Source organism: Cheilinus undulatus, linkage group 1 (assembly GCF_018320785.1).
Source record: "Cheilinus undulatus linkage group 1, ASM1832078v1, whole genome shotgun sequence".
NCBI classification, from domain to species: domain Eukaryota; kingdom Metazoa; phylum Chordata; class Actinopteri; order Labriformes; family Labridae; genus Cheilinus; species Cheilinus undulatus.
In genome coordinates, this window is record NC_054865.1 from 24,057,112 (window position 1) to 24,069,540 (window position 12,429).

General features: G+C 41.4%; 1 protein-coding gene across 1 annotated transcript in view; it reads right to left on the reverse strand.

The window, feature by feature from the left end:
• Window positions 1-12,429, reverse strand: part of ush2a (Usher syndrome 2A (autosomal recessive, mild)) — a 300,866-nt gene that overhangs the window by 23,801 nt on the left and 264,636 nt on the right. The window contains exons 74-77 of the mRNA XM_041790781.1: window positions 3,686-3,767; window positions 3,428-3,573; window positions 512-853; window positions 35-396 (exon numbers count right to left, since the gene is read on the reverse strand). Coding sequence (XP_041646715.1) covers window positions 35-396; window positions 512-853; window positions 3,428-3,573; window positions 3,686-3,767 — 932 coding nt within the window. The remainder of the gene's footprint in view (window positions 1-34; window positions 397-511; window positions 854-3,427; window positions 3,574-3,685; window positions 3,768-12,429) is intronic.

A 12,429-nucleotide genomic window follows, 5' to 3' on the forward strand; every position in this document is an offset into this window, starting at 1 on the left:
ACAATAAAAAGCTATGAGCCAAGGCGAGTAATACCTGTATGTTGAAAATGGGCGGAGGTCTTCATCTGTGTAACTGAGGACAGTGGGGTCAAAACTAAATGAGAAGCTGACATTGTTTCTCTGAATTCTGTATGACTGAAGGATCCCGTTCGGTTCCAGAGGAGGAGTCCAGGACACCAGCAGCTCACTGGGCCTGCCTTGGAGATGACTCACTGTTGGGGGAGCTAAACCACGAGGAGGAGCCTGTATAGTTCTCATGGTTACCCAGTGACTGTTAGTGTGTCCAGCAGGATTGTGAGCACGGACACTAAATTCATACTGCGTCCAGGGACGCAAAGCAGTCACTGTGTGTGAGAAAGTGCCGTCACGTTGCGGGGCTGATTCTCTGAACAGCACCTGTTGGACATAATTGTGGATAACTAACACTGCTGATTTCTTTAGTAACAACGCAATTTTCATATGGCAACACCAAACAAAGAAAGAACTCAGACTGTGTCTCAGTGTCATCTACCTTTTCTCTTCCAAGCTCCTCTTCATTACTTCTTTTCCCCCCTACTTCCTCCAGACTTCTTCCAAGTAAAAAATACTCTGTGATGGGTCCGTTAGGCTGGGATGGGGGATCCCAGCTAAGTGACACACTTTCTGGGCCAATGAACTGAGGCCTGGGAGGGGGCTGGGAGGCAGGCGGAGCAGCTGCTGTGGTGACATGCTGAGGTGTGGTGCGAGTGCAGCCTGCTGAAGTACAAGCTTCAATAGTCAGAGTGTACATGGTCCAGGGCTCCAAACGGCGAAAAAGGAAGTTGCGTGATAGTCCGCTGAATTCCAGGTTACTCTCACTGTACAGATTGTACATCTTGAGAAGAGTTGGAGAGAGGGAGCGGAAAGAAAGAAAACAGTAGAGTAATACAGGAGAGAAAAAGAGGAGAAATTACATGCTAACACTCTTGCAAATAAGATTCTTAATCTAAACAGATTCCTCTCATTAAAAGAACCCTCAGAAATGTAGTTAAATATAAAAGCTAAGTTACTAAAAATATCAGGTTTAAATCATCCATATGTACAATTAATGGACTTGGCTGGGTTGGGTTGGACCTGATCCACACTCTAGTCTATAGCTGCTTTCAATATGCACAAAACTCGTCCCGTACTTGAAATGAAGTCATATTGAGCCAAACACAGCAGTAGAAAACATTAAGAGAATAAACTGTGAGTGAGAAGGAGGGGTTGATGGCTTTCAAATCTCGCAACTTGTATACAGCTGGTGCAATCTCCACTCTATTAAGTTTACAGTTGACCACAACATTCTTTTCTTTTGTTACACTTACATACTTCAAATTACGCTGCAAAAGCTGACATCATAGCATTTGTAACTAGGCATGACTTTTTTGTTATATCTTGTCTACTGAGGTCCTTCCCCAACAGAAAAATCTCTCCACTGTAAGGGTACACAGTTCTGTGAAAAAGTATTTTCCCCCGTCCTAATTTCTTTTCCTTTTATCCATCCATTTTCTATACTGCTTATCCCACTGGGGATAAGTGGTTTTTCAAATGATTAAACAAACTTTGATATTAAACAAAGATAACCTGAGTAAATACAAAGTGCAGTTTTAAATCATGATTTCATTTATTAAGGGGAAAAACACATCCAAACCTATCTGGGCCTGTAAAAAAGTAATTGTGCCCCGACCCTAATAACTGGTTGTTTCACCCTTGGTGGCAACAACTGGCAATGAGTCTTTCACATTGCTGTGAAGGAATTATGGCCCACTCTTCTTTGCAGAATTGTTTTAATTCAGCCACACTGGAGGATTTTCAAGCATGAACAGGCTGTGTAACGTAGTGCTACAACATCTTAGTTGGGTCTTTGGCTAGGCAACACATTTTTTAAAGCCATTCAGAGGTGGACTTGCTGGTGTGTTTTAGATCACTGTTCTGCTACATAATCCAAGCGTGCTTGAGCTTAAAATCTGCACTGATGCTCTGACATTCTCTTTCAGGATTTTCTAGTAGAGAGCAGAATTCTCTGTTCCATTAATAGCAAGTGGTTCAGGTCCTGAAGCAGCAAAGCAGCCCCAAACCATCACACTGCCACCATGTTTGACTGTTGGTGTTCCTTTATGAACAAGTTCAACTTCTGTCTCGTCAGTCCATGGAGTAATTATCCAAAAGTGTTGGGCATCATCAAGATGTCTTTTTGGAGATGAGCCTCAGTGTGAGACAAACCTTTGACTTATTTTGGTCAGCAGTAGTTTTGGCCTTGGAACTTTCTCATTGAAGCCATTTTCGCCCAGTGTCTCACTTATAGTTGAGTCATAAACACTGATCTCGACTGAGTCAAGTGAGGCCTGCAGGTCTTTAGATGTTATTCTAGGTTCTTTTCTGACCTCTTGGGTGAGTCGTTGATGTGCCCTTGGAATTATTTTGGTAGGCTGGCCATTCCTGGGAAGGTTCACTACTGTTCAAAGTTTTCTCCATTTGTGGATAATGGCTCTTACTATGGTTCGCTAGAGTCCCAAAGCCTTAGAAATGACTTGTAACCCTTTCTAGACTGATATATGTATGCCAATGACTCTGCTGTGTCATTTGTTTTTGAATTTCTTTAAATTGTAGGAATACTACTGTATTTTGAGATCTTTTAGCCTACCTCACTTCTGAAACATTTACACATGATATACAGTGCTTAACAAATTGATTAGACCACCTGTCATATTTGTCTCAGAGACCATCCAGCATCATGAAGTGCTTTAATGCGGACACTTTCATTTTCAGTGAGCTCTCCACGTTTTACCATTTTGAACAGGAATGAGGAATTTCAAACTGAATTCACCTTTTATACCCAAATTAGAGCCGGCTCACTGAGCTTCTCTGAGAAGTCAGAAATTAATCAAGCATAACATTCAACCACTAAAACTAATTTTTCTGTTCAGAAAAGCAAGTAAATAACTATAATTTGACATATTAATCAAGAAATAATAATGTGCTTTACTATTTTTTCAGTTTTTTTGTAAATCAGTAAATTTGAAAATTCATGGATAACAATAATAATTATATTTTAGCATTAAAAATATCATTTGGGTTAAAGAGCTTCTACATATTGGTGTATTAACCATTGCAGAAACATAAAAAATGATTTTGGTAATTACCAATGCTGTTAATTTAGGGCAGCTGTGGTATAAACCTTACTTTGGGTGGTGGTCTAATAAATTTGTTAAGCACTGTATATGCAAAGGAAAAAAGGAACAAGCAAGGGGCAAATACTTTTTCATCACACTGTATGTGAACAAGCAACCAAGGATTTTGAAGGCAAAAAGACAATTTCTTGAAATTCTCAGAAGCATGTATGTTAAAAAAACAGTTAAATGTTGTCTTTTTTTCTGGCCTGCTTTATCTACTTTATTCTATGTTTTAAATTTGTTGTGTTTCATACCGTGATGATTCCATTTGGGGCTACCGGCTGATCCCAGCTCAGGAGTAACGCCCTGCCCTGCTCTCTCTGCTCCACTGTGAAGTTAGCCAGGCCAGCTGGAGAAGCCTCCAGGGTCCTAATGCCAACCCACGGACTGGACACACCACCTGGTGGGTTACAAACATTAGACTGAATGAAATGGTAAAATGGTTGTTGCACATATAACACTGTTTATTTGCTTGATATTTTAAAACAGTCGCCTTAAACCAATCAACCTACCTGCCTCGTTCACAGCTTCCACTCGTAGACTATACTGGCTGTAAGGTTCAAGACCATAGATTGTTGCCTCAAGGACTGAGCCCTGAAAGAGAGGGAGAGACCAACGTATAAGGTATGTCCATAGAGGAAATAAAACAGAAAAAGTAAGAGATGAGAGGGATGAGAGGGGGATAGTCCAAGGGAGGTTGGAATTTGGAAGAGAGACGAGACAAAGGAATGATTGGGCAAGAGTTAAAAGAAGGAAAAAAAGAGTTCAGGGATAGAAAAAGGACAAGGGATGTGAGTAGTGTGCCACAGCAAGAGAAGAGCGAGAGAGGAAATTAGTTACACAAACAAATCCGGCATGAACAAAAACCAGTGCATTACTCATTAAAACGGGAATGAAAAGGAACAGTGAGACAATGGCAGGCTAAGATGACATGACATGGGATTTGTGATATCAACATTTCAACATCCAGGCAGTGCCTCAGTAAAGTAAGTAGACACCAGAGGAGTGGCAGAGACAGAGAGAGACTGGCAGGCAGACGGGTGTCCCTTATGGGTGAATTCAAAGCTTCCAGATTGAGTGTTTATGTCACACATGCACCCTTTCATATCACACACACATAAGCACACAGAGACGCAGGCGGAGAGACTGTGCCAGTAGCTTTAGGCAGTGGGACCCAGCCCAACACCCTGGCAGACACAGGGGCAGTGTGTGTGTTACAGTGTGAACACCATTTACTAATTGATAAGAGACACACTGTTGTTTCAAAAGGCCCTGGCGTGCGATGACATGGTAGTTGGGGAGCACTAGGCTTCAGGATGTAGCGATTGTTTGTTTGTTATATTTTATGACTGTGAGCTTTAAAGCAGCTTTGAGAGTAATGTGCCTCTGTGAACTTTTTTTGTGTGAATGTACAACACAGGAGGCTATATTTTTCATGTGTTGAGTCTGCAGTTTTTTGTTTGTTCAGGGCCCTATGCTTTCACATAAGTAAGCATATGTAAAGAGATTAACTGGTAACCCACTTCAATACAGCAGCAAGAGGATCAAAAAGGCTTCAATTCAAGCTGAATCAAACGAAAACCCTGACAAATCACCGTAGCGTGGCACCAAGGATGAACTGTCTGAACAACAAGCGGAATGCATGTATTCACTGTTTTCATGTCTGCGAGCCAACGTGTTTTTCATCCACAGTAAAATAGGATTAATAAGCCCCTAGACACCTAGACACAAGCTAAATCCTCCTGCAAATCACAGCACTTCTGAGAAGAGAGGGAGGGAGGGACGCAGAGAAAAAGATAGAAAGAGAAGGGACTGCAGGACTTAGAAATAAAGGCAAGAAATGAGATAGGAAACATTAAATATATATATATAATTAAGGCAATGTAGGACAGTGAATTAGGAAAGGGAGAGAGAAAAAGTTCTTAACTGATGAGAAGAATAACGAGAAACAAAAGGAGGAGGGGTGAGAAAGAACAGGACAAACAAAGATTGAGTGAATGGGTAAAAAAAGATGGAAAAAGGACTCATGTGGGAGAGAAAAAAAGATGGATGTTGCAAAAGGGAGAGACGGATTAAGTGAGCGAGAATGAGAGATCTCTCTACCTTAAAAGCCAGTGAAATATGTGAGGCATGTGGCCTATAAAGCGGTTAACATATGCACATTGTCAATAGCAGCATCTGGCGCTGGCAGCTTTTATAGGAGCGTGGAGACTCTGCTACACGCCTCTAGATGGCAATACATTCAAACACTTTATCACTGAAACACACCACAGTAACGGCTCGCTCTCACACACACACAAACACCCACGCACACAAAGTACACAAATGCTCAACAATCAAGCTCTATGAAATTCACCACCTCAGCTCGCTAACTGCGTACAGACAGACACGTAGATGGGCAGTAATCAAACGGTGCAACACTAAAACACACTACTATTACATTACATTAACAGCTCCCTCAATAACTGTTTGTCTCTCATACATACACATGCACAGACACACAAAATAAGCACTTTTACTGTAGCTTCAACCGTGCATTTTAAGGAGAACGTCGGCATACACAAGACAAACAAAGAAAAGGAAAAACGGATTAAATTCCAAACTTATATGTGATAATAATACAATTTATTTACAAAGTGCTTTTCAGGACTCAAAGACCAATAGTTAAAAAGATCCAAAACAACATAAAACCCATAAAAAAAACATTAAATCGCATAAAAAGGTGAGTCTTGGGTAGTGATTTAAATTTGGACAGGTCAGTCTAGACTAAAATATGGGAGTTCCAGAGGGAGGGGGCCGTTCTGGGAAAGGCTCTGCCAGAGCCCAGGTTTGGTGCTTGATTCTGAATGGTGGTGAAAAGAGGTTGGCTTTAAAAGAACAGACGCTATGGGTGGAAGTGTGATGGTGAGGGAGGTCAGTGAGGTAGGAGGGGGCCGTGAGAAGCACAGTTCTGAACTGGATTTGATATGGGGCTGGGAATCAGGAGAGATTTTGAAGGTCAGGGGCAATGGGCGGGGAGTCGTGTGGCAGAGTTAGGAATATATTGAGTTTGGTAGGGACTCTAGAATATGTACTATAAAGCAGTTGTTCTCAGAATGAGGGTCTGGACCCCTTTGAGAGTTGGGAGAAACTAAGGCGGGGGGGTTGGGGGGTGGCCAGATGGCTTCCAAAAAACAAAAAATATTCAAAAGATTTCAAATGATACATTTTTCCCATTTTTATGAAAATATTAGCCCACCCCAGATCGACTGTTTCATGTATCCATTGCATTGATGTATTTCACATTCATCTGGGAAAGCTCCCATAGAAAGTATCTAGGAAGGGCAGGACTTTCAAAAAATTCTCAGAAGGGCCAATCAGAGCAACAAGACAAATTGACGTACGCATGCGCTACACCTAAGCTGACAGGCTACTGTTGCTGTAGATTGCTAACGGTGGAGCTTCTCTATGAATAAAACTGATGCCAAGGCCAGCCAGGAGACGTGCAAAAAAGAAATATGGTCCAGTTTTGATTACATTACCACTTTGCTACTGCATCCGAGCTAATAGCTACTGCGGCAGCAGCCACTGGAAAAATCAGCAAACCCCATCCGTTAACGATCCTAAAGCAGACCAGAAGAAGAGGGAAAACATCTTTTCTTTCATGAAAGCTTTCAGTGTTGCTCCCTGGCCTTGTTTTAATAAAACATGCTACCCACTTCTGGCGAAACTGCCACTGTGGCTACGTCTGAGCTAATTACTTCACTAGTAGCCATTGTTTATACCCACTCACACTACAACTAACCCTTTCATCCTGCAACCCTCACACCTGATGATGACCATTCAGTATTAAATTAAATGAAATAACAGCATTTTTTTAATTCCCTGAACAGTTGTGACTTTGGTGATACGATGTTTTGGCCAGATAAAGGTGATACGCATAAAATTAGAAAAACATGGTCATCTGGTGAAATTTACACTGAAATCAAAGTCATGTTCAAAAAATCCTTAAAATTTTAGTCTGCACATGACTATTATTGAATGCAGACAGCTGTGTTCAACTATGCTTTGCTTCAACCACCTTCAGGTACTTTGGGGGCCCCCAGTCTCTGGCACCTTTATCTTGGAGATCACAGGCTGAAAAGTTTGAGCACTCCTACCTTAAAGGATGTTGTTGCTGTAGTTGAGTCTGGATATAACAAAATCATAAACCAAAGTCAAATATTTAGAATTTCTGCACTGAAATATCCGTATTCATTTAAAAACGGACCATTATTTGTAACATATTTTTTTCTAATTCAGATCTTACAGTATCTCTAATATTTCCTTAAGTTCTCAAACACAGAAATTGTTAATTATTTATGACAATAATGTGAACATGAAGGTGCACTTTTCAGTGCATTTCTCCTTCATTATGAAAAATTTATGAATGAAAACAAAACATAGGTTTTCTGTTTAGTAAAGATGCCTTAATGGTGCTGTTTTTATTGAACAGATTTCTTAATTCAAATCAAGAAGAAGCTGGGCAGCACCAGTCTATACTTGTCATATTGTGTCATTGTCATTGTTTTGGCTGAGCACCCCCTAGTGGTGAAAATGTACATGATTTGCGTTTACAATTTCAGCGGCACAGAAGGGGAGTAATGAGGACTACGGTTTTTAGGTGAGAGAAAGTGTTTTTTTTTTGTTTTTTTTGTGGGCTGGGTGACGTGTTGACAAATAAAAATGACTGTCATTATTAAAATTATACAGAGAGGAAAAGAGGGTAGAGGTAGAATTCAGAAGTTAAGATTTTGAGTGGATTCAGAGAGTTATTGGGGACCAATGACCATGATGTTGAATCCATGATGTTGTGGAAAGAGCAGGCAAAACTGTCTAAATTTCTCAACTAATAGCCAACACTTTGGTGCTTAATTTCACCAGTATATGTGTTCAATTTTGATGGTGGTCTGTCTTTTACTTGCAGCAGGCTCTCTTAAAAATGTAATTAAAGATCTGTAATATTTTCAAAACTGTGGCACCTTTCAGTTTGAGGCAGTTTGTTGAGGCATCGGTAAATCAAAGGTAGTGTTTGTACAAGACTTTGGAAGCAAAAACCACCTTTCATATGTGGTTGTGTTTCTGTTGAGATTACTTTGAAAAAAGTGTCCAACCTATGAGACCACATGAAAAGCTAATATGTAAGATCTGACAGCCAGAGGTTCTAGTGAACCTTAATTCAGTGTGCATGGGCATGAGCAAGTGATGGTAGATGATCAAAGTCGCTAGTTAATCATGCCAAATGCAAAAGAACAGAGGGGGAAGCAGGAAGTCAAGAGAGAGAGAACGAGGGGGGAAGAACAAGAGAGTACGAGAGAGATGAAGGAAAGAAGGTGTAAACAAGACAGAAGGAGAGAAAGGGAGACAACGGCAGGGGAAGAGGAGAAGAGGTCTCACTGATTTATACATTAAAGAGCCCTCAGATCTTACACGGTTCAACACAACTTAGCATTGAGAGCCAGGAAGCAATCAATTCAATCTTTTATTTCCTCGTTCTGTCTTCTCTTTGGTGTATGAGCTGAGCAGCAGCAGGGGTCCTCTGGACAACGTGCATCTCTGCATGTGTAGACCACAGAACAGGGGTAGCATGCTCGTGTGCTACTTGGGGCCTTGAGTAAATCTATCCATAGAAGTGTTTGTGTGCATTTGCATGCATCCTAACAAGCCTGCATCTGCATGAATCCTATTTTGCATCCATGTGTCCCTAAGAGTGTGTGGGAGATTTTGAGTGTGTATTTGTGAATGTACAGCTGTGTGTATGTGTGATTTTCAGGTGGAAAGGCATGGTGCGGCCGGGGGGACAGTGTGTGATACTAATTAAGAATAACCATGTGTATTTGTCAAAAGAATTATGCTGATTATCTCACAAAGGCTCCGGCACTGGGCCCCGCAGAGAGGCCGAGACAGAGAGACGGACCAGTATTAGCATATGGCTACACACATGCATGCACACACACATACTTTGTTCCTCGCTCTTTTGAACACACATACACAGAGGTGCAGGTAGAAGTAAAGTAAGAGCCAAAGAACATACATGAAAGAAGCCTGGCTAATGATAGGTGAATGGGATCCAACTGGTCTGCCTCAGGGATGCCTCTCTCCATGGGCCTTCTCTGGCCTCTTTGCTCTGTCAGATTAAGTCCTGGAGAGATAATAAAGCACCATGCTGCTTTGCTTTTCCTAATGTGGCATAGTTCATTGAGAATGTTGTGAAATCATGCTATGATCAGACTTGATTCAATACAGTCCAGCTCAAATCAATTCTGCAAAATTCAGTTCAATTCAAATCAATTCTTTGGTCTAGTCCATTAATACAAGCTGTGTCCTGACCAGCCCTGTGAGAGCTGTAATTGTTTTCGGAGGTTTCTGAGGTGAGCCAGTGCACCACACGCTGCTCTCTCGCACCCCATGCCAAGCTCTCAAGCCAAGTTTGTACGACTGTGTGTATTTATGTGTGTATGCCTAATTCAGTGCTGCTGGACCAATTGCCCTGTGTCTGTTTGCAAATGCCCTGCGCGGGTGTCCCTGCTAGTCAGTGTGCGTCAGACGAACCCTGACACATGCAGACGTTTGTGCGACACACATACACACATGGACACACAGAGTGCCATCAGGCATGTGTTTTGTCTGTGGCCAGCACAGACATAGAGAGGAACTGCAGGGGTCTGGAAGAGGCATGCCCACTTCACACCGACAGCCATGATTGGCTTTGGCGGCTGTAGACCCCAGGAACAGCATATTTGGAGTGCATATTTGCGTGTCTGTGTATGTGTGTGTGATGTGGCCAAATTCCAGCAGAAAAATTCTGGCAGGCAAGGGACAGTATGCTGGAAAACCACGGATACCTTCTGAAATTGTCAAAAAATGTTCATGAGTTTGTCTTTACATGCAATTTTCTCTCAGCTTAATCTTACCAGGAAAACCATTAAAAAAACATTTTTCAGTCAGGAACATTCTTGTCATACATTTTACCATTTTTATTGCAAAATGGATATACAGTTTAACTTGGCAGAGAGCTCAAAGATGGGTCTGTCAAGCAGCATGCGTTGTCATTCCAGGTAGCACAGAGCAGAGAAACCCAGATACAGATTGATACATTTATAACAATGCGTAGTGAACACAATAAAATTAGTTCAAAAGCAATGAATCCATAGTAGCATGAATCTCAATATGAGAGTGCAACAATCTTTATGCTGTAGAGGAGGAGGCTGGGGTAGAGGACTTAAGCTTTGCCAGCACCAGCACCAGCAGTAGCACAGACTGTTCCACATATTCATGGCAAGGAAAATATTTCACATCCATCTCAGCAACAGTGCACTGTTTTGTAGAAAAAAAGGGAAAAAGTGTAGAGGGTGACTAGGCAAATGTTCTGTTTGTCACATTCATTAGAAGCAAACCAGAGCAACAAAATGTATGACATAGCAGGTATGTGCCATTGCTAAGAAGTAAACTACATAACACCAGCTCTACAGACAGCTGCTGTCAATCCTCGATTCTTCACTATCAGTGCAGCCAACTGGTAAATTGCTGTCTTTTAATAAAGAGCTGTTATACACTTTGAAAAAATTGCTCTTACAGACCTTCTGCAGATGTATTACTTTGATGTTATGACTTCAGTGAATGGTTGAAGTGACACTATTGAGATAAGGCTACTATGCATCAAAGTTGAGATTTGCATTCTAGTCATATTCTGGAGAAATTGAGGTAAAAGACAGTAAGAATATGATAAGCCCACTTAACACCAATGTCAATAATTCACCTCAAGTGGACTGAAATAGTCCTTATACATTTATACATACATTTATGAGTACTCGTTCTGTATCTTACACCTAATTATGTTGAACATCATCTGTAAACAGAGTCGTGTTTAAAACTGTAATATTGTAACCTGACACACCAGCTTTCTGGGAAAGCTTCTACAGGAAATGTTTGAGAAAAGGTAGAGGCTTTGAAAATCCTCGGAGTATGATTGGGTGAATGTTCTGCCTGTCACATCTCTACAGGCCAATCAGAGCAACAAAGCACATGACGTAGCCGCTAGCAAGCTGCGCGTGTGCAGCTACAGGGAATAATGCGAAACATGGCGACTGTATACATGTAAGTACTCGACTTTTGTTGTTTTAGAAAAGAAAACAACTCGCTGCTGTTCTTTGTTCTTCTTTTAATGAAGAAATGTCGACAAGTTCTGATAAAACTGGCGCTTTAGCAGCATCCACGCTAATCTCTTCCTCTATAACTGCACCAGCTCTTGCTGCTGCTTGTTTACGTCAGGACTCTGCTGCGCCTGAAAGTACTGCCCCTCATCGCTGATTGGCCGTGTGACTTTCTAACCGGGCCCAAACGGTTCAGGTGGAAGCTTTGCAAGATGGATTCGCCAGTGAGAAACACAGAAACGGGCGTATCCATCTGATTTGCAAGGTTAGTAATACTGATGTTTGCTAGCATTCACGTTAGCCATTCAGTGCTTCGGTTACAAATGAAATGTTACTGTGGAAAAATCTGTTTTATGCTTCATAAAAGGATCGGCAGGTGTCTAATACTGACATTTCAAGCTTTCTAAACTTTCCATGTACTAGATAAGCACTACACTACACTATTACATCGAGGAATATGTTGACAGGAATATTTACTTAGCACTTGCATCCAGTCAACATGCCAGTTTTCCTGTCTATTTGGGAGCGATTCCAGATGAAACAAACTGTGTGACATCAGATGCAGACGATCTATGGCTGCATCCATGCTCTCTCTTTGAATGCTGCCATTGTTTAGGAGCTTGCAGTACAATTAAAACATGAACATGGCTGTCACCTTGTTCTCCTTGAATGACACTAATTGGTCTGGTCATTTGTTGACTGAGAATAATGGTTTCAACTTGAAGCTTTGCAAGATGGATTCACTGGCATGGAATGGCAGACATGGAAACTGGCCAGTCCTTCAGCTTTTCAGGCTTATAAAAAAAAACGACAAAAAAATAAGTACGGGACGAGAGAGTGGGGGGAAGTGCACCAAACAGTCCCAAGACCAGGAATTGATCCTATGACCAGTGCGTTGAGGACTCTTGCCTTTGCATATGGGAGCCTGCTCTACCCGCTGAGCTAAATCGGTGCATTGAAACAAATATTTTCAACATAAGATATTAAACTAGGGTTCGAGCAATGATTTTGTAGCAGGGACCCTATTGAAACTGAAGGATTTTTTTTTTCAAAAGAATCACTAACTTGAGGCTTTAACATGCCTC